Source organism: Pelodiscus sinensis, chromosome 7, assembly GCF_052426305.1.
Source record: "Pelodiscus sinensis isolate ZL-2025 chromosome 7, ASM5242630v1, whole genome shotgun sequence".
Classification (NCBI taxonomy): domain Eukaryota; kingdom Metazoa; phylum Chordata; order Testudines; family Trionychidae; genus Pelodiscus; species Pelodiscus sinensis.
In genome coordinates this window covers 64,018,474-64,040,272 of record NC_143058.1, presented here as the reverse complement: position 1 = coordinate 64,040,272, position 21,799 = coordinate 64,018,474, and the positions used below count along the sequence as shown (strand labels likewise).

The following is a 21,799-nucleotide window of genomic DNA, read 5'->3' as shown; positions in this document are numbered from 1 at the left end:
TGCAATGCTCGCGGCACAGGAAGGGAAGTTACACAAGCTCAACAGTACCTTTGGCCCTGGGTATCCTGGGAAGCCTGTTTCGCCCTGTAATAACAGAGAAGTTTATTTTAATTTAAGGGCTAAACAAATCAATCTTGCTTCTGGAGATGGGTCCAAAGCCAGTTCAAGAAGAAAAAGAAGCCGTGGAGGACGCGAATGAAACTGCTGGCTCATATCATCGGTCCGATCAAGAGAGAAGAAAGGGCAGTGATGTGAAAAATCGGATAGTTGTATTATTAAGCACAGACAAGACTAATATGACAGCCTATGGTGTTAATCCTCAAGCATCTGTAGGCAGGGGCAAGCACAAAGACACACGGCACACATCAAGGAGGAAGGCTTTGGCCATCGTCTTGTGACTCATCAGTCAGATGCACTAGATCAAATCCTCGTTCCTACATGAAGCCCCATTGCTTTCAGTTCCATATCCCATGGCTGCATGTGTATGGATATAACGTAGGATGGAGGATACAATGTAGGATGGAGGTGGTTGTTACCTCCGGGGATTGGCTTGGTTTTTAAGGTCCTTGTTAGCCATGTCATCGAACTTACTCTTTTGCCTTTAGCTCCTGGCCTGCCAACTCCATCTCGCCCATCTTCTCCCTAAAATTGGCAGACATGAGAGCCGTAAGTATCACATGTGCTAGGAGTGTTGGTGCAATATAAAAGTCACAGAAACCCATTCGCTCCAGCGCCAAAGCCCATAGGAAGCAATAGAAAGAAGCTTTTGAATCAGGCCCTTTTAGAATTAGCTACCTAGAAGTAAAACCTAAGACGTTACAGGAAAAACACAGTGTGGGTGAAACCTGGCCTCATTGAGGTCAAAGAGACTTTAGCTATTGACCTCAGTGGCACCAGGATTTAACATTGCTCAGAGGAAACTGAAGTCTCTGAACCATATGTGGGATAGCTATTCTATTCCTAGAGGAACTCAGAGAACCAATCCAGCGCCCACTGAGGCCAATGGAAATTTTGTCACTGTCTTCAGTGAGAAGAGAATTGGACAGGACTATACTCATCGATACTTAGGCACGTGCTGAACTTTACATCCGTGGATTAGTGTTTTTAGGATTAGCACTTGCATGTGTTCCTCCTTTAGATGATCAACCCTTTATCCCTCCCACGGCCCCATCCTACATGGTGTAAGGAGCATCAGATCCTATGAGAAGTCTCTTACAGTTGACTTTCAGGCCTGTGGTATGTTTTGTGTTGTGGATCATGGGGATTAAGCTGACTCCTAACTAGGATATCCCTCTAGGCCCTGTGCAATGGACTGGAAAGAAACAACCGTATCACATAAGGGCAACAGGGTGAATTTTACCCGTAGCAATGATGATGTTTCTTGCACTGTTCTATACTCTTGTTCTTGTTCGTTGTGAAGAATTCTTAGGTGTTAAGAAACAGATAGTAAGAGGCAAAACCAAATCACCTAATAATAACCCTACCAGCTAATTAAAGTCTCCTCCTAAGGATGATTTCCATTTTAAAGAAACATTTGCCCAAGAGTAAAGCTATGGTGTATGTTTCTTCTTTACTTGTCACCATATAAGATACAAGGACCATGCACATGCCAAAAAGACTCTATTTTCTACCTGGATGGAATTTTCCGCATTTATACCAGAAGAGGGGCTAGCCCAGCATCCTTTCAATGTGCACAGGGCAATGCTTACCGTCTCGCCTCGTGGCCCTGGCAACCCGGGCTGGCCTTTCGTTCCGAAATCACCAGGTTCCCCCTGCAAAAAGGGAGCATTCGTTTCAGCCTGCATCGCTCCTCTTGCGCATTGGCTCCTTTGCACCAATCCAGCTGGGACCGCCCCTTACGGGCAGTAAGGCCTGGCCATGTCTATTGCTGAGGAGGGCATCACAGTGAGAAGGATGATGAAAAGAGGGGCTGGATCATTTTCTGATGCAAGCCAGCAAAGTCAGCCAGTGGCGCTACCCTGCTTTATAGCAACTGTAGATTTGGCCCAGGATGTTCTGACTCTGAAGGCTGTTTCTATTGTACTCAATGTGCCATCTCGTTTGATGAAGTAGGATTCCAGTGAAGCAGCCAGAGGCTTGACCTGCTTTGCTCCACTCTCTCTCTAATAAATCACAATTTGTCTTGAATACGTTGCCTGCCAGAATGCTTTAGAAAACGATTAACCTCGTATTCAGCAGCTTCCCAGTATTAGGCTGGACATTGGGGCGCAGTATTTTTCAGGACATACCTTTCGTCCCAAGGGACCGATCCTTCCCCGATCGCCGGGTGGTCCGGCAGCACCACCACCTCCCTACAGCAAAAAGAAAAGAGCCGAAATTGTGCAACGTGTCAATAAAGCTCAATGAATCGAAACTAGATATTTATTAATAACATGTGTGTGTGTGTGTGTCATCCCCCACAAACAAGGCTGAGATTTTGCCGGACAGTGAAGAGCGCCTATTAGCTATTAAAATGGAGATCCATCAAAGCCCACTTCCTACTGATTTAATGGGAATTGAGTGGGCGACATTATTAATCTCAATGGTCTGTAGACTAAATACATTTTAATTCCTGAGTAACCCTTCCTTGTCTGCCCTCACTGCCGTTATTTGTAGACACCTTGACCATAGAAGCGGAAGCTGGAAGTCAAGTACTCCAACCACTAGGCTGCCTGGTCTGCCAAGCCCCCCTGTTTCAGGGAGTTTGTCTGAGAAAAGATCTGAAACCTGCTCAGGATTTGATGGGATGAATTTAAAATTGATGTTCATGTTTAACCCAGGAGTTTGGGAACTCTTCTCCTGAGCCGCAAGTACAATTCTTTTGAACAGGCACCCGGCACAGGGAGGAAAGGCACAGAACGGGTGTCTTGTAAAGTCCCACTGCAGAGTCTCATGGACTGTGTTTAAATCAGGCCCTGTACGCTACTCGGGGTCCCTCCGAAGGAGAAGAACAAGAAAGATTTACCCTTGGGCCAGGAATGCCTTGCTCTCCTCTCAGGCCTGGAGGGCCAATCTGGCCAGGAGGACCCTGCGTGCAGAAAAGATAAATATGGTAAATTGTTTGCAAGAGTCAAGGGACTGAGAGGACACTGTTAAAAAGAGATGGGGGGGTACCGAAGAGACAACTTTAAACCCTGCGACCAGTTCTTCTGGTTCGCGATGTGGCCCCCCCTCCACCGGGAGTTTAATGAGTCTCTGGCCCTGGGCACTTGGGCCCGGCCAGCCACAATCCGCAGACGATCACACAGAGCCCCCTGGCTGCGCTATCCGCCCGAGGTGACCGGCAAGGCCTCCGAGACGTTCACACAGCACAGGGCAAGGTGAGGCATACGGCACTAGCGAGGGAACGGCGGCGGCATAGCGAGGAAACACCACACGGAGGCTTCTCACGGGTGGCCTGTGGGACGTACTCACCTGTGGCCCTCGTGTACCCTGCTCTCCCACGATTCCTTGCTGACCCGGAGCCGCTTTGGTACCCTGAAAAGACAGCACAGTGCGGATTAGAACAGGCTGGAGATTTGTGGTGTGTTCCGGCCACCCTGCCTGCTATGCTGTTTGCATCCTCTTGTAACCTGAGCTCACCCCACAGAAATGGCTGAGAGTCTCCCGTGTGGAGTCCTTTCAGCTCCTCTTAGCCTGTCTCCTGCTTTAGCAAAACCAGTGGCTCTAATTGCTGTGCGTGCGAAGGGCCCTCTGCGCCGGTCTGACAAAGCGGAGTGGGCTCCGTCGCAGCGAGACTCAGGCACAATGAGCATGAACCCCGCCAGGCTAGCAACGCACGTGTGCGAAGGGGCTCGTTTCTCCTACCGACCCACTTACGTCCCATTCATGGCCTGACGTAGAGCTCGGGGTCCCTCGGGGAAGCCGTGCCGCGAAAGCACTGGAGTAAGACCTGCCGGGTTTACGCAGCAGAAAACGACTGATTCATGGACCTCAGCACAGAGGGGACCCTTGGCTCATCTGGTCCGATCTCCCGTCCAACACAAGCCAGAGAGTTTCACCCTGTCATGATGCACCACTGGCGGGTTATGGTTTAAAGACCCGGCCTGCCAGGTGCCCAGCACCCATTCACTTCAATGGGAGTTAAGGGCACTCACTGCTTCTCAGGGGAGACTCTGCATGTCCTAGGAGAGAGGGCACAAGCGGGACCACAAGTGGCAGCGGAGCCTCCAGGGCTGGTGGCCTAGTCCCTGGGTACGGCGGGCTGCAGAGCCCACAGGAACTGCAAGTAGAAGGATTTGGAGGGGTGGCTAAGCTGGCAGGCCCCTGAAGGGGCCACCCAGAGGCCAGGACCTGGTATGGTGCAACCAGTGGGTGCGAAACTTAGGGGTGCTGCAGCACCCGATACACCCCTACTTCCCGTGCTGGTGACTGGACGGAAAGGGAGAGCAGAGTGGTGGGAGGAGGATGGGAAGCGGAGCAGCTTGCGGAAGGAGGTACGTTTGGAGGAAGAAAACCGAAACAAAATCCGAATCTGCTTCTGTCACTGGGCAAGTCACTTTCAGCTCCGTCTGAAGCACCTCAACTCGGTACCGCTCGCGCAGTCCACTATGCAAAGCTGCGTTGCCCGGTTTTATCGCTCCCACTCACCACACTGGACACTTACTTTGGGTCCTGGGGGCCCTCTTCTGCCGAGACTACCCTGTCAATCAATAACACAACACAGCATGTCATGCGAAGCAAGGGAATTGTATTCACACAGCTCGTGCGCTGCTGATTCCTTTCAGCACTCGCGTATGCAAACTGTCAGGAAGCAACATCCCGGTGCAGCAGAGAACAGTGTCTCCAAAGAAAACTGGAACTGGCCTCTGCAGTGAGAGCCGTGTGACATATTCTGTGCTGGATACCCACACAGCAGTGCCATCACGATCTAACCTTCGTGCTGTAGCTCTAACATTCCCAACCTCACCCTGGGGGAGGTGGAACCTGTGACCTTGTCCTCCCCAGGCGGGCACCCTAGCCCCTAGGCCACATGGGAACCAGCCCCACCACTGTACCGCGGGGAGTCCCTTTATCCCTCCTGCCCTAGGGCCGCGCCACCCGTCCCGACCAGACCCGACCCGACCCTGGGGGAGGCGGGACTCGAACAAAGTTGACTTTGTTTCAACATTAAATAATGCCTTTTGGTTCTGATAGGTAAAATGTTCCTTTGTCTGCGTGTTGACTATCAAAGCCAGAGACAGATCTAACCTGCAACATTATCATCTGACTTTTCCACAGTTTGGGATGTTCAGATGGGTGGCTTGGGATTGGGCCCATGTCTAATGAACGCATGAGCCTAAGTCTGTGAAAGAACTGCACTGTTTAAATAGCATGTCTAAGTGCCATCTAAACAAATGAAAAACAAATGCAACACATCTGTTTAAATCCTGAAATCCCTACTCAGCCACAACTCCCACTGAGTTGGCAGCTTGAGAGTTTTGATTCAATAAGGACAGAAAAGACAGCCGGGAGTGGCCAGTCCTGATTAAGTGACAGACCAATGTCTTTTTCATGTCTGTTCCATTAAGTGTACTTTTGCGTCCTTTTTACTCTTTTACTTTTTTAATTGACCCTTCAAGATCCTTTTCAAGGCACCAGACATGTCCTTGGGGGGCGGCGGCGGGGGGGGGCGGGGAGGGAGGAAGAATTGGTATCTACAATACCAGGATAACTAAGGTACTTACAGGTTTTCCAACTGCACCAGGGGAACCCGCTGCCCCATCTGATCCTGGTTCTCCCTATGGTAAATGAAAGATTGAGATGGGATACCTGAGGTTAACTAGCAAGCAGGACACAGTTTAGCTCCCAAAAGTTTTATACCGTCTATATTAGGGGCTGGTCCAAAGCCCACTGAAGTTGATGGAAAATCTTTCTATTGACTTTAGCAGGATTTCGATCAGCACCTTGATACACATCTTAGAATCAGTCGAAACTCAGAAACTCCGCTCTATAGAAAATTCCTGTATTTCTCATTCTTTTTTATTCTCTTGCTCAACACAATTTTTTGGGGGGGAAAAAATCTTTGAATCATTCCATTTGGGTAAAATCCAACTGTTTCGTTCCAATCTTCGCATTTAAAAAATGAATATTATAAATTACAATGTAAATTATATTGCAATTCATCTTGTTGATGTATATTCCAATGGCTAATAATAAGGTTTCATTTCAAATGTTTTTAAATCAAATTTTGCTAAAAGTGACATGATACCACAGAAAGATCCAATTTCAACAAAATGCCATTTTTCATGGTAAATACAGGCCCTTCTGACCAGCTCTTCTACATCTAATTATTGTTTGCAATATCCTCTTTTCTCGTTTCTATCATGCTTTAAAAAAAACTCAATACTTTACCATTGGTCCAATTTCACCCTTTGGACCCCTGGGTCCTCGTTGTGTGTTATCGATGCCTGTCTCACCCTGAAAGCAGCAGAAGCAATGAAAAAGACTGGTGTAAGTGAAGCACCAAGGCAGCCGTCATGTGTTGTAAAACAGTCCATCAAACTTCAACATCCATGTTTCCTTTTTTAACACACATGGTACGAAATATAGCACAACAGTCGCATGGCACAGGAGTCGTGGTGCAGGAGTGGAATGGGAGTATAAGGAAACAATGTTTTCAATTAGTAAATAATTGGCCTGTTAACATAAATTAGTATCGGGATGCAGGTGCTTGCTTCATGTTGCTCCTGCCCTGGCATGACTCCAGAGGGGCTCTCTTGTGCCCGTCCAGTAATCGAAATAGTAGGTATGGTGCAGTATAATTGTGCCTTTCATAGTGTCTGGGAGCTGGGAAGCTTATGCCAGTCTGTTTAGATGACTCTTCTCATCAGACATGTAATATAGCCTGGCTCTTGCGTAGAGCCCTGCAAATCTGCAGATACCCACTTTGTCGCTGCAGGTATCTGTCTCCACGGCTAGAGATGCGGATATCCGCCGTTCTTTTTGCAGACACAGATGCGGATACAAATTTTGCATCTAGAACCCTGCACATCTATGGATACCCACTTTATATCCAGGTGTATTCATATCCATGAATGGGGATGCAGATATCCACGGATCATTTTTGCAGATATGGATGTGTGCAGTGTTCCCTGTATGCTGAGTATTTGGGTGGCCACCCAGTACAGATGCCAGTGCTGCCCATCTGAGCAGCAGAGCGCCTGCAGCCTCCCACAGCCGGCAGTATGTATTTCTATTAGTGGTGCACATTGTTAGATGCTTTGGTGCACATAACAAAATTTATTCCACACACGAATGGAAAAATTTGATGCAAATATGGATATAAATTTTATATCAACACAGGGCTCTACTCATGTGTTTCTTATGTGGCTCTGATTTGCTTCATGTGTCTCAGCCTCACATTTTGACTGCACCTTTGGGTGTCAAAATAGGACTGTCTCCTATTTACTAATGAGGCCACCTGTCCCGCTTATTTGTACATCTTATTGGGGCAGCCCCATGCTGGCAGACACCTGAAAACAGGCATGTGACTGACATGTATATGGTGACAGTATTTTAACATGTGGCTGTAATCTGGAAGGGGAGGTAGCTGCCGAGACAGCGTGTGTCCAATTGGTTCCCACCAAGGGCCTCGTTGTACATCCCTAACACAGCCAGGACCGGATCCGCAAGTGGTGACTTCACTGGAGCTACAAGAGACGGAGGGTCTAGCTTCCGTTCTGCTGGAGCTCTGGGTGCACCAGGAACGCAGAGCTGGCCTTGTGGCTAAGCCAGGGCAGAGCAGGGAGAGCTAGCAAGTGTAACTCCTGACAAAGACCAAGGGATAGTTACCGGATCGCCTCGCAGTCCTCGGTCACCTCGTTCGCCTTCGGCTCCTTTAATGCCTTTGTTGCCCTTTCAGGAGACAGGGAGAGAATTAGAAACACTGCCCAGAGGGCTCGCACGCCGGCCGGGATGGGGGAGTGTGGCAGGACAAAGGAGGCATGGCTGTGGCTTCCCTCTGCCCCAGCAGTCCTAGGCCTGGTCCCTCTGCCCCTTGAGAATACAGGGAGCTGGTGTAGTTTAGAGTAGCCCTCAAGTTGCCCTCCCGCCGTGGGACCAGACACAAGATGAGGGGAGACGTAAGCCCTCCCTTTCCCAAGTTGTGTGGCGCGTCCCTCAACCCGGCTGGATCCACCAATGCAATGCAACATACCCGTCTGCCAGCACTTCCTCGCTCCCCGGAAGAGCCTGGGAGGCCTCTGTCCCCCTGCCAGAGAAAAAGGCGTTAGCAGAATTTCTGCCGCGTTTGGGAACTGGACCCCGGCGGCTCCTCCCGGGGGAGCGCGTTAAAATGACTTACTTCTTCTCCATCTATGCCGTCCAGGCCCGATTCTCCCTTCTCGCCCTACGAGACAAAAGAAGCGCGGTGCAAAGGATCAACCAAACACACAGGTGAGGGGGAACCTAGGGCACCCTCCCCTGCCGCCAGCCATCGGCACAGGTCTGTAAAGCCTCCACCTACCTTTTCTCCTGAGATTCCGCGGAAGCCCTAAAGAGAAGAGAAAGCAGAGGGTTACTCTCCCCCAGAGACTTCTCTTGCAGCTATGGAGGGATAGGGCTGTCGAGCCTCCCCCAGTCAAAGTGGAGAGGGGAGGCAGCCAAGGAGGCAGCAACCTTATAGGCTTTCAGCTGGCACCAGTAGGAGCTGGACAGTGCTTAATTTGTGCCAGCACCACTGGGCCCGGCACTTCAGATCCCAGCACCTCTGGGCCCGGCACTTTTGACCCGACGCTTCAGAACCCGGCACCCCTGGGCCCGGCAGTCCAGAAACCGGCACCTTTGGGCCCCACAGTCCAGAACCCGGCACCTCTGACCTGACACTTCAGAACCCGGCACCTCTGACCCCGGCACTTCAGAACCCAACACTTCAGGACCCGGCACCTCTGGGCCCGGCAGCTCGGAGCCAATTATGAAAATAAACAAACCGCTTGAGCCCTGACACCTCTTTCCTTCCCAGATAAGCCTGGAGAGTTTGGATCAATCTACTTGGGGAGCCAGCAGCCCTATTTATTCAGACAGCTGTTCGCTAAGGAGCTCTGCCAAGCGCAAGGAGCGCTCGAGCTGCTCCTGAAGGACAGGATGGCCTCAAAGTCGCTGCAAAGCCTGGGAAGGAATCCTCACGGCCTTTGACAGAGTGAGCCCTTCCACGGAGTAGCTGGCCAGAGCCGCAAGTGGTTATCGTGGTGGGGACGGCCAACGTTCCCCCCACTCTCCAGTCCTCCTCACCCCACTCGGAGAGTATCGGGGAAGAGGGAACCCAAGATTTAGGGGATCTTAGGCCAGGTCTACACTAGCCCTGGAAGGTCGGGTTAAGATACGCAACTCGACGTAAAAGTCGTAGCTGGAGTCAGCTTATATTAAGCTGAACTTGGCGCCATCTTCACAGAGGGAGGCCGATGGGAGCAAATGCTCCGGTCAGCTTCCCTTTCTCCTCGTGACTGCCAGGAGTACCGGCCTCAGCCAGAGGTGCCCTCGGTGGTTGATTTACGGGTCTTAACTAGACCCGCTAAATTGAACGCCAGAAGAGCGATCCCCGGCATGGCGAGTGAAGATGTGCCCTGAGTCCAGCGGGGACTTCGGAGTGCAGCTTGTACGGTCTCGCTTGCCTGAGCGAGACCCAGGCACAAATTTGGTTTCAGAGATTGGCAGCTCCCCCCATTCTCATGGTGCATCACAAAGCAATGTCTATTTTAGCCAGTGGCCTTAATAAACACTTTACTCCTTAAGCAAACCCCCTTCTCCTCACCCTAAGGACCTCATGCCTGAACCTGTTTCTTCCGTACAATAAATCTAGATCTTGAGGCCGTTCCAGACTGGATCTCTTTCTGAGAGAGATGTTCTAGCCCAGCCACAAGATGTGGGTTTGGTACGAAATCCCTGGGAGAAAGTCTCTGGCATGCAGCAGAAGGTCCCTTCCTTCCGCAGAATCTATGAATCTGTGACTATTTATCATAAAACCTGCAAATCTCCCCAAGTTCTGGCTGGTTTGGGTCCCCTTTTGAGAGCCACTGTTGAATACGTCCATTGAAAACAACAGCCGTCTTCTCACTTTGCTCCCAGTTGCAGGTTCCCTTCCACACAGAGTCCCTCTCCTGAGTCAAGATTCATATATGATGATGGTGTCAAGACCGTCTATCTCCACGCTTGTCTCCCGGCTACAGGCCAGCTGCAAAGGCTCCCAACGGTAACGTTATTTGGTCGGCAGACTGCGTCTGTGCCGTTGGATTGATGCACGTGGCATCCTATTGTTCCTTCACATTACAAAGCACTTAAATCCTGAGGCCAGGACAGATGTAGAAGGCATCATCTTTCTGCCAGGTTTCCTACTTTTGCTTAAGATCCCTAGGAGGGGGAAAGAGCTGCACTGCTTGACACCCACGTGGGATCCGGCTGTCTTGTCTAGAGGTTTGTTAAAGACATACCTTGACTCCTCGCTGACCAGGACACCCTTGGAATCCTTGAGTCCCGTTGACACCAGGAGGACCTCGTTCGCCCTATTGCAGGAAAGGAGCAATTAGTCATTGTCTATAACACACCCAACGATGCGCCCTAACTTAGTGTCATTACACAGTCGACTGGTTGGACTGTACCAGACCCTGGCAATGCGCAGCAGGGCTGGGCATGTTTACATGATAAAGTGTAAAAGTACTTCCCAGAGGTCAGCATTTGACAGGGGCCGGCGGCTACACGACACGGGGGGAGGGAGGAGGGCAATCCCTGTCGTGGGAAGCAACGGAACGAGAGGAAATGCTTGCTCAATCGTCTCTAGCCTCTGAAACACAGTCTGGTTTCAGGAGGTCCTCCGGAAAGCAAACACTCTCTGGATGGATCCATAACGTAATCCTCCCCTTAACTATTCAGACCCAGCTCCCCAGGCGCACAGTAGCTGAGAGGAGAATTTGGCGTCTTTCCATCATGTTGCTGGATGGATGAGTAAAACCAGCCACTTGGCCTCCATCTCACCACCTGGCACCATGCACCACGGAGCATTTATTCCTACTCGGGCCACCAGCTCCCTAGAACCAAGGGTTCCTCCCTCTTCCTGCCCCGGCCAGCTTATGCCCCACATCCTCTCCTGCAAACAAGTCCTAGCTCCCCTCCCCCAACACAGCCAGAAACAAGCTGAAGTCAAGCACCCCTTCCTTCCCCTAAGACAATACAGCTCTAGGCAGTTACTTACAGGTCCACCTTCATCGCCTGGATAGCCTCGGTAGCCGTTCTCACCTGGGACGCCCTGAAAAGCAACGCAAAGCAGTTATTTTTCACGTAATATCGCAAGTTTCCTTTCTACAATCTGTGCTCCCCCTTTAAACCCCCGCTCGCAATATCCCTGGATTTAATACACCTCAGTCGTTTGTGTCGTATAATCCATTGACAAACTTGTTACATCACACAAGCCATCTGTCTGTGACCTCCACAGACCCTCTAGCTGTGCAGATTGCTAGTCTAGGCAACCACATTTTTTCTATCCCTGTGATTCTTCATTTTCCCAACGCTGCCCCATCCGATGGCTGTGCCGGCTTGCTGCGTCTTGTCCCGAATCCGATTGTAACTCTTTGGGGCGGGTTCTGCCTCCTACTGGTTGTGTGCTGCACCTGGCACAGTCAGACTCTAACCTACTAGGAGACACTAGAAGGACTGAAAGAAGAAGAAATTCTGAATGAAGACCCTTGCGATGTGACACGGAGCCCTCCAACTTCATTAGGATCACCTCTAAAATTCGATCCTCCTCCGCAGTCGTGATTTTAAAACAAGCACCTCTAACACCACCACCACGAGTGGCATTTTACAACTCAGAAACTTTCTGTTTTTTCCTGAAAAGCCCTTTTAACAGAATAACCCGGGGGGGCTCATTCCGTCCTGCTGCGTCTATGTTTCTTTATTAAGGAAGAGATCTGAAAGCTGGAGAGGAAACATGAATCTAAGCTTGGAAACGTGATGCCGCAATGTACCTTTGGTCCAATGGTCCCAGGCGCTCCTCTATCTCCTCGTTGTCCAGAACACTTGCACGCCACTTGGCAACAGGCTTTCTCCGCGACGCCGTCCTGTAATGAAAGAAAGCTGTTAGAAACTCAGGCAGGAGATGAACTCCCTAAGCATCCTTCACTCTCCAGCACTGCCTGATGTATCCATATTCAGGACGTGCACTTTTGTAGATTAAGAGGCCAAAGTATATCCCCCCCCTCTCGTACTGCAGCGAATGCTTGCAGAAGTTCAGGGTAAGGTTTCATTGCAAGGTAATGACCTGGATTTTAGTGCCTCAAAGCCAGATATGGATGGAGAAAAATATTCCCAAGGATTTTAGCTGCTTTTAAAAGGAATTTTACCTCCCCTCTAATTGGCAAGCACTTCAATTTGCTCTTCCCAGATCTCCACGCAAGCAACAGTGTGTTTGTACGAATGCCCACATCAGAGTCAAGCAAACTCCTTTTCCGGCAGAAATGGAAGTCATTCGGACAGATTAGATCCCATAAGCAAGGGAAAGAGGAGATAAATACTCCCCAGGCAGAGCGCCAAGGCAAGAACTCAAGTGAGAGTGAAGTGGTGTGCAGGCTCTAGTGTGCCTCAGTTTCCCCCAGAAGCAAAACCGTACCATGTAGGTGACCAATCCCAGAGCTGAAATGTTTGAATCCTGCTCATGACCCTCCCGAAGCAACCTGCAGGCATTCCATAGGCTGCAAGTTATTCGCGCAAAAGTTCATAGAGCAAGTGAATTAATGAAAAGTGTAGTTCTGAATAGCCAGTTAGCAGGGAACCAATAATTAAATTCACCCAGTAACCTGTTTCACATAGTGGTCTTACCTATTTCTACTTGGCATTTTACTAGGAAAATTCATTCCAGTTGCACAGAGGTAGACTGCAAACTAGCTTGAAGACCACAAGCCTAAGGGGTGATGACCGTGGAAGTATCTCAAAGATCAGTGTGAAATCTGGTCTTATTCAGCGTTTTAATGAATGATATGGAAGAGGAAGTGGATACTAAACAGGGAGCAGCCACGAATGCCAATGAAGATGGAAAACTATTGCAAAGAGCTATAGAGGGATTACATACATGGATAAATAATACAATTGCAAGCTAGTTCATTAGCAGTAATATTACTGAAAGCCAGCAATCCATGGAGAGGAAAAATCCTAGCAAGCAGCATGGCTGAAAAGATTTAACAGTGCAGGAATGAGAGCAAGGTAGCCAAGAGTTTGAAGTGCGATAAGGCAGCAAGACCAATTCAAGTGGCATATACGAAGGCCTAAGTTCTTGGTTATTTCTCTAGGCAGGTGGGGAAGCACTAGGGAGGGGGTGAAATCTCCATCCCTAGAGGTTTTTAAGTCCTGGCTTCAGAAAGCCCTGGCTGGGTTGATTTAGTTGGGATTGGTCCTGCTTTGGGCAAGGGGTTAGGACTTGATGTCTCCTGAGGTCTCTTCCAGCTCTAGGACTCTATGAACAGGGAACTAATAATCCCATTCTAGGGCATCACATCTGGAATACATTGGCATTGCTCCTCTGAAATTTGCACGCGGAAGTCAGGATATAATTTTATCCGCAGCTTGTGCAAATCAGCCGAGCTCCGTGGAGGGAGGCTTTTCACTTGCCAGAGATCCATCCAGAGGGTATGTAAACTTTCTGCTCTATACAAGCCGCCAGCTCAAAGCTACTCACAAGTTGTTCTGCCAGTTCGAAATCTAAATCCTGCAGATTGACTCCGAGAGGCCTGTTGTATGTGAACCCGCGGCCAAACTCTAACTGCATCAGCTCCTCAAATTTTGGTGTTCTCTCCAGCGCCACAAACATGAGAGCCTTCACACCTGGGGGTTGGAACAGAATGCATTTCTTGGGAAAGCGCCAGCAATGTTTGGAAGCATCCACATTGTAAAACCTGTTCCTGTTTGTTCAACTGGAAATCTAAAGAAAATGTTGGCACATGATCATGAACGTGAATGATTTTAGGGGTCTGGCTAAAGCAAAGGGATTGATGAATAATCCATTTGCCCCTCTCGGGATTTGAAAGTCATCATCAGATTTAGGTGCCAATGGGTAGTGGATGGGCTGTACACACACCTAGGCCATTAGCCTGAATCCAGTGTCCTTCATTTAATGGCCCACACATGGCAGCTGTGCATTTGTCTTTATCAAGGTTCCTACTGCTCTCAGCTCATTGGAAGCAGATGGTAGGATGACCAACATTGTCCTCCTGGGGCTAGATTCAAGCTAGCCCATACCTGGGCAGCACAGTCAGGAAGGAGCAGAGGACTGCACCACTCTTGTGTGGGCTGCAGAATATTGGGTCAGATTTCCGCTCCTTCTACCCAGGCTCCACCCCCATAGGAGCCAAGCTCCCCTCCCCTCACCTGGTGCATGGCCTGAGCCTCCCTAGCCCCTGAGCATGAGGAGGCCAGATGCTTGGGGGCAGCAAGACCTCGCCCCCAGTATGCCTACAGTAGGGGGTTTGCGGGTGGGGTCTGGGCAGGGTCAGGCTGGTGTTTTGGGAAGGCCGTGCCTTCCCCGCCTACTATACCTGCCACCCCTGTTGTCAGGGGGACACCTCCAGAGCATTATTCTAAGGGGAAGAGGATTAAAACCAGCACGTGGGTGTGGAAGTCAATTGAATACCAACCTCACCATTCACGGGGCCATCAAAAACCTGGGCCCAGCGCACCTATTAGAAACCCCGGGCCAAATGAAGCAAAATGCAACGTGTGCATGGTGGCAGGCTACTAGAATACCTTGTTTTCGCAGTGCGTCCGATTCATCCTCCAGCTGAGCCATCCTACCGTCGGCACCATCGGTTAAGTGAATTACCACCTAGGGAGGAAACACATTCAAGTCAGGTCCCCCTTGTGAAACTCAGCCACGTAGAGCAATGCCAGATTCTCCACTAGTTTCCCTTGATTTATTTCCATGGCCCTCAGTGAGGGACAGAGATTTAGCCTGTGATATTCAGAGCCAATGGTGCAGTACCAGCCTTTCCTCAGGCACACCTTTCTCCTAAGCTCAGATAGGCTCATCCCACTAGTCCCTCCTGCCCTTCAAGGGGATGGATTTTTGGCTTTACATGCCCACTCATGGATCTCAGATGTTTATTTTCCAGTTGGCTAGAGCTCAGTAAAAAAGCTCAAAATGGTATTCGCACACATTCACTGGCATCTCAGTGGGGTAGCCGTGTTACTCTGTAAGATTAAAAACTACTCGCAGGCCTGTGGCACTTTAAAGACTAACAAATATATTAGATCGTGAGCAAAACCCACTTCATCAGATGAGTTGGAATGGAAATAACAGAGTCTAGGGTATATATAACAACAAAGCAGTTACCTATCAGTTTTAGGACCAGAGTTAATGGAGCTAATTAAGTCAGACTGGATGTGTCCCATCCATTGTATCTGATGTGGAAATGTGAATATCAAAGGTGGGAGAAATTGGCTTTGTAGCGTGTTAACCAGTTAATATCTATCTCCAATCCCAAGCTAATAGCATCAGACTTGTGATGCTCAAAATTGTTGTATCCATACAATACATTTTAAAATGCCAATAAAGTGCCACAAGACAATAGTGTTAAGATGATCTAACAAGGATGATTTGTTTATTCATTTGTCTGCAGCAATTAAACTAAACTCTATACAGCAGTATTCCAAGTGAAGAAATAATTGGGGGAAATCTGACATCTAGGGATCTTTGGTTTTCCGTATCAGGAAATCTTTCACACTCTCGATATTTCAGTGGGGCAATTTTCCACTTGGTGTAAACTGGCAGAGCTAAATTCACTTCTGTGGAGGTGTGCTTGTTTAAACCTTGCCCAAGGTGTTTCTGTTTCGAAGCCCACAGAGGAACCTCTGCAATGAAAGGAGAACCCAGACTTACTTTCACGCTGTCCGTAGGAGCTGTTTTGAATTTGTTCTGGTAAGATCTCAGTGTCTCTGGTGTGAGAACATATGGGCCTCGGTTGCTCATGCCTTGGAATTTCTCAAACAATTCGGACTGGTACTCAGAAAAGTCAAATGCTTCAATGACCCCAGTTGGCGTCTGCGCCATGACAGCCACTCGCACCGTTGGCTGCTGGGTGCCAGTACAGCTGATCCTTTGCATCTGGGAAATTCTGTTCAGAATGCTCTTTACCTTGGACTCCAAGGCTTTCTGAGAATTAAATATATTTTGCCCAGATACAACATCCGAGACGTCAAACCCAAGGATCACATCCACGTTGCATTCTGGAGAGGAAAAATATGTAGACTCATCAGACACAGAATAAGGCGGGGGGGGGGGGGGGAGGACGGGAGGGGAGCAAGGAAGTAATGATGACTTCAGAACAGGCACAGAAGTCAAGTTGTTTTTTTAAATTGAGTAGCCTCATATCTGTCTGACGAATCCTCGATTGTGAGATCTTTGGGCCAGCAACTCTCTTTGTACAACAGCTGCTCCAGATTTTGGGGCCCCAGCTGCTCCAGGTTGAACCTCTCTAATCCGGCACTGTCTGCTCCAACAACCTCTGTGGTCCGGCACGATTTTAATTAGCCAGATGTCCACTTCTCATGTGTGTGGCCAAGTTTCCCACAGTTCCATAAAGTGTCTTATGCTGCTATCTATTTATCACCAGCCCTCTGAGCTGCACAGAACATAATGCACAGGGCTCCAATGGTGATTTCAAGAGCTTGAGGCTTGTTCCCGCCTTGCTCCCCACCACCGACAAGCCTGCCTACCTTTCTGCATCCCCTTTCCGTTCATGGCATGAGCCTGCGGCGTTGCCAATTGTTTATGTTCAACTACGCTGGCTCACCCTTCTTGCTAGCTGCTTCGGCACACACCTGGGCATGTCTGCAGGCTGGAAGGCCACTGGAAATGAGGAGCAGCCAGTATCATAGGACCTGGCAGCTCCCTGCAGACCACCAGCTTGGGCTTAGGGGAACACCCGTGGCCTGTGGTTTTAGGGTATTTGTATCACATGGTCAATTTCTTTTTTTGTATCCATTTATTTGCCAACTTCGGTGCCTATTTGCTAGGAGTCCCAGTTAAAACCAACTGCTGCAGAAGCTAAGAGCAGTGGACTAAATAAATTGCAAGGTGAAAGCCTTCCTCTGGAAAGACATGTCCTCTAGCCCTCAGCCCGCAAGTGGGGGGAAGGGAGAGCCCATCAGTTGATCTAGACTCCCGCCATGGTTTGCAGAGAACTGGTTTTCCTACGAACTCCCTCCCACTCTCAAGAGCTTTCTAGACCGGTGTCCATACTCAGCCACGCCCACAAGCTAACAGGGAGCGAAGGCAGTCTTTTCAGTGCTGGCTTCACATGCGCCTGGTTGCTGATACAGCCAAACAAGTCTGTGCCGGCTGTTCTCCAAGGGCGTTTGAGTGCAAAGGGCATTAGAGCAGAGCTAGTCTAGCCACCTTCTTCACATTAGGCCCTGAGCATCTCAGTCCAATCGGAGGGTTGCAAAGACCAGGGCAACCATGGCACGGTCCATCCCAGAGAGTGAATCTCTCAACAATATGGGTGACAAAAGGCTGGCAAGGCCGCCAAGGCCAGCAGGGACAATAGGCACAGCAATGGGTCCCAGAGCGCCACTTTCCCGAGCATCTCGCTGAAAGCGGGACCAACGAACAGAGGCCACCCCCGTCATGCAGTCGGGCCTCCCCACTCCTGTCCATGCATCTCTGGAGCATGCAGGGTGCATGGGCGACAGTGAACCCCCCACGTTACATGGATTCAGGCACGTTCTCACCACAGGCCCCTATCTCAGCCAGGGGGCTGGACCCATTAACTCACTAACGCTATCTAGGCTCCCGTTGCCTCCCCTAGCACCCTGGGGAAGGGTAGGACCTGCTGGAAGGAGCTTTCCCCAAGGCTCCCCTAGGGTTTGGAATGACTCAGATACAGCAACTCACCAGGACCCTCCCCTCCTGTTAACGAAACCTTCTGCTCAAGTAGAGCAGAGGACGGACAAAACAGACCCCTACCCTCCGTCCCACGCTAGCAACCACCAAGCCAGATAGGGCCCTTACTATACATAGGCTGCAACAGTGACCGACAAGAGCCTAGAAAATCTGGAGACATGACCCCAGAGTTACCTTCCACTTCCCCTAACGGGGAGCCCTGATGAGGAAGTGGACCACGGCTAAGAGCTGTTTCCTTGGGCGAAGATTAAATGGAGAGAAGACAGCAGGCACCACCAGCAATGGGCTCGTCACCTCCCCGCTCCGTGTTCCCAGCCTTGAAAAGTTCCTTCCCAGACAGCAGGGCCTGGACTTCCCTCAGGACCTCCCGGAAACCCACAGACCACAGCGGCCACAGCTCAGCGGCTGCACAGTGTGCGATGGTGATGGGCTGTCTGGCCAGTGACTGGCTGGATACTGATCTGTCACCCCGCCAGTCCCGCCTCGACATGACCGATCTGGTCCACCAGAGAAACAGAGAATTCTGGGAAATGAGTCTCTCCCAGCCTGCAATCAACACTTGTGCAACATCCATGCTTCCCAAGAGTTCGCTCCTAGCCAGGGAAGAAGAAACCCTTCCACATCGGCCAAAACAGAGGGCTCCAAACTGCTTCTGCAGCACCAAACTGGCTGAAAGTACGGATGCCTGTGGGTGCGCTAGATGGGCTCCTGTGTGTTACGTCAGTCTTGGGCCGCCTATATCCAAGGTCCTGTCAGTATGATGGACAGGCAGAAGGTGTATAGCTAACAATGAATCACTGGTGGCAGAGAGGCAATGGCCGAACGTCCCACTGGGCTTTCTACAGCATGAGTCACTAGTCACAGGGTATTTTCTTTTGTGGGTGCCTAGAGCCAGACTTAGTCCACCGCTCTGTGAGGACAGGCCAAAGAAAGAGACCAGGACAATGTGCCTGGAGCGTGAAGGGCCAGCCTCGACAAGGGGGCAAAGTCCATCACTCCTCTCCCTACACCCCTTAGCCCTTTGCTACACGTAGTTTCACCCAGTTCTGATCTAAAGGCAAAATCTACCATGAGGCCGCCTGTCCAGGTTGAATTCACTGGCCTAATGTGCATACTGATTCTGGGCACTTAGTTTGTAGTTTACCACGGAGGAAGCCTTAGGCCATGAAAACGAATTAAGTCCACACAAAGGGGCCAGTCCGATCAGATAAATCCATAGGGCAGCATTGGATTATTTAGCAACTCATTTGTCTGGGGTGGAGCTACTCTCGTTGTCCACACATGCTCCATCAACCCTGAGGGCAGGGGACTGGACTCAATGATCTCTCGAGGTCCCTTCTAGCCCTAGGACTCTATGCTAGCTCTTGTCACCTTAGAATGCCTATTGGGATTGGACATATATTGCAGTAACATCCCACAAGTTCTCATTGCTCCACAAATGCCCATGAAGGCCTGGGCCTAGTGCCAGAGGGGAAGAGTTTGCAATCTAAAGCCAAGACCTTCCATGACTGTGCCCACTCATTAGAATTTGGAAGATGGAGGCTTAAGAAGGCTCGGGGTACGTACCTCTTGTGTCAACTACTCCCGGACATAGCTGCTCTTCCATAACAGCGTCGAGAGTGATCAACACTTGCTCATTCAGTTCTGACAGTTCCGGGGCCGTGGCCACTCGGAAAGCCGTGGCGCTGTCGGAGGACAGCTTGCTCAAATCGTCCAGATCGACGTTTTTCACCCCCACGGCAAACACCTTGACACCTGAGCCTGTCAGGGCCAACGCTGCCGCCTTTCCTTCCTCCGAAGGCCGGCCCCCCGTCACGATAAACGCGATCTGAGGGACTTTCTCCTCCACCCTGCTGCCAGCCTCTTTCACAAAGTGCCTTGTCTGGATGTGCTTGAGGCCTTCGTCCGTGTTAGCCACCCTGCCTCCTTTATAAGCCACTCTGTTGATAGCATTTAAGATCTGGTCTTTGGTGGTATAGTCCTTGAGGAAAAATTCATCCGTCACATCAGAGTTGTACTGGGCCAATCCTACCTGAATGGATTTCTCCTCTGAGTAGAGCGCGTCGATTATGGAATACACAAACTGGATAACCTGTTGGAAGTTCTCTCTCCCTAAATTGATGGAACTGTCCAGCAAAAACACGATGTCGGCTTCCCTTTTACCAGCTGAAAGCATAACAAAGAGGATGGGTATTAAAACTTTTGTAACGCCTGGAATATCGTCTCAAACAACAGAGGAAAACAGACCATTTTTAAATTGTAGGCACACTATGCGTGCAGACACAGTTCTGCTCTCCATTTGGAAAAATGCCTACCTTTGGGAAATAAGATGAGCAGTAAACAAATGACTGATTCAGGATGAGTGAATGAGTCCAGATAGCCCAACCTACTCAAAAGGGAGTGGATGCCTCCTTTTTTGGGTGTCCCATCTTAAAGGAATCTAACTTTCAGTGAGCTCAGGGCCACTGAATTTTCTGAATGGCAGGCCCCCAAAATGCCAGCATCCAAATTCACGAGTCCCTTGTAAAATCTTGACCAGAATATTCAACCAGACACAAACCCCAACTCTCACACAGCTCACCCTTTGTGGGGGCTTCTTAGAACCAAACAGGAAGGCTACATCTACACTGCCATGATCTCGCGCAAAAACTCTTTAGCGCAAGAGTTCTTGCGTTAAAGTAGTTGTGCAAGAGAGTGTCTACACTGGCATGTGCTTTTGCACAAGTGATGTGCTTTTGCACAAGAGCATCCTTGCCAGTGTAGACGCTCTCTTGCGCAAGAAAGCTCCGATGGCCATTTTAACCATCTTGCGCAAGAAATTCATGTTGCCTGTCTACACTGGCCTCTTGCTCAAGAACAGTTGCACAAAAGGGCTTATTCCTGAGCAGGAGCACCAGAGTTCTGGAGCAAGAAGCCCCGATTTCATACATTAGAACATCAGTTTACTTGCGCAAGAACACGTGACCAGTGTAGACAGGCAGCAAGTTTTTGCACAAGATCGCGCCAGTGTAGACGCAGCCTAAAAGGTCTGTCCATCAAGGTTCCAGATTAAGGTACCATTTGGTGTCATTCTCCTTGCTGCTCAGCATCTTTGCAGCTAGCCTTATAAATGCATAGCAGCATCCTTCAGTCTGTGCCGGGGAAAGGGTCTGAAGGACCAAAGAACTAGGAAAGCTCTCGGAAACATGACATTTGAAGAAAGCAGCCAGCAAAGCAGGCTCTGCACAATCTATTGAGACCACAATTTTGGATCTGGCAAATATCAATCAGAGATGACCTCTTGGGAGAAGAGAGACCCTAGCCACAGGAAGGAGAAGAGAATCCATGTGCTCTGGTCTGAGACAACTATTTAGAGTGACAGATTATAGGCTGAGAATAGAAAAGCACAAGGTAGGGTCACTGAAAGAGACCCTTGATGGTTAGGTGGAAAAAAGGAGTGACTGTATTTTAAAAGGGTTGGAGGAGCATCCAAAGAGTATGGGCTTGGAACCAAACATTAAGAGGTCGGTCCAGATTAGGGTACCGTTGGGTGCAATTCGTTACTGGGGGCCAGTGAAAAAAATCCAAGAAGGAAAATGCAGACCGAGCAAACGCTACAATGATTCGCACACAACATGCAAGCACCGCAGGGTGAAGCCAGAGCAGGGAACAGGGCTAGACTGGAGGTGGGGGAAGGCAGGGAAACAGAATCCCAAAGGCCAAGTCTAAGTGCCAAACATCCATTATTTTAGCAAAATGCCTGCTTCTGTTTTAAGGCTAGGAGAGCTCCTAGACACTGTTCTGATCCAATAGTCTTGGAAGTCTATGGAACAGGCCCTAGCTGGCGTAATGTCATCCTTCACTCTCGCGTCCATATCCCCTTTATGTTTCTTCAGCAACACCAGCAGTTTAGATACCCCGAGAAGCCGGGGGCTGAAAAACATAGCATGTATGATAGAC

General features: G+C 49.7%; 1 protein-coding gene across 1 annotated transcript in view; it reads right to left on the bottom strand.

The window, feature by feature from the left end:
- COL6A3 (collagen type VI alpha 3 chain) overlaps positions 1-21,799 on the bottom strand; it is a 107,236-nt gene that overhangs the window by 32,983 nt on the left and 52,454 nt on the right. Inside the window, exons 11-30 of the mRNA XM_075934041.2 lie at positions 19,427-20,026; positions 15,836-16,182; positions 14,704-14,782; positions 13,640-13,785; positions 11,937-12,029; positions 11,165-11,218; positions 10,407-10,478; positions 8,447-8,473; positions 8,285-8,329; positions 8,138-8,191; positions 7,774-7,836; positions 6,334-6,399; positions 5,667-5,720; positions 4,607-4,642; positions 3,415-3,477; positions 2,966-3,028; positions 2,250-2,312; positions 1,710-1,772; positions 592-642; positions 49-84 (exon numbers count right to left, since the gene is read on the bottom strand). Coding sequence (XP_075790156.2) covers positions 49-84; positions 592-642; positions 1,710-1,772; positions 2,250-2,312; positions 2,966-3,028; positions 3,415-3,477; positions 4,607-4,642; positions 5,667-5,720; positions 6,334-6,399; positions 7,774-7,836; positions 8,138-8,191; positions 8,285-8,329; positions 8,447-8,473; positions 10,407-10,478; positions 11,165-11,218; positions 11,937-12,029; positions 13,640-13,785; positions 14,704-14,782; positions 15,836-16,182; positions 19,427-20,026 — 2,075 coding nt within the window. The remainder of the gene's footprint in view (positions 1-48; positions 85-591; positions 643-1,709; positions 1,773-2,249; positions 2,313-2,965; positions 3,029-3,414; positions 3,478-4,606; positions 4,643-5,666; positions 5,721-6,333; positions 6,400-7,773; positions 7,837-8,137; positions 8,192-8,284; positions 8,330-8,446; positions 8,474-10,406; positions 10,479-11,164; positions 11,219-11,936; positions 12,030-13,639; positions 13,786-14,703; positions 14,783-15,835; positions 16,183-19,426; positions 20,027-21,799) is intronic.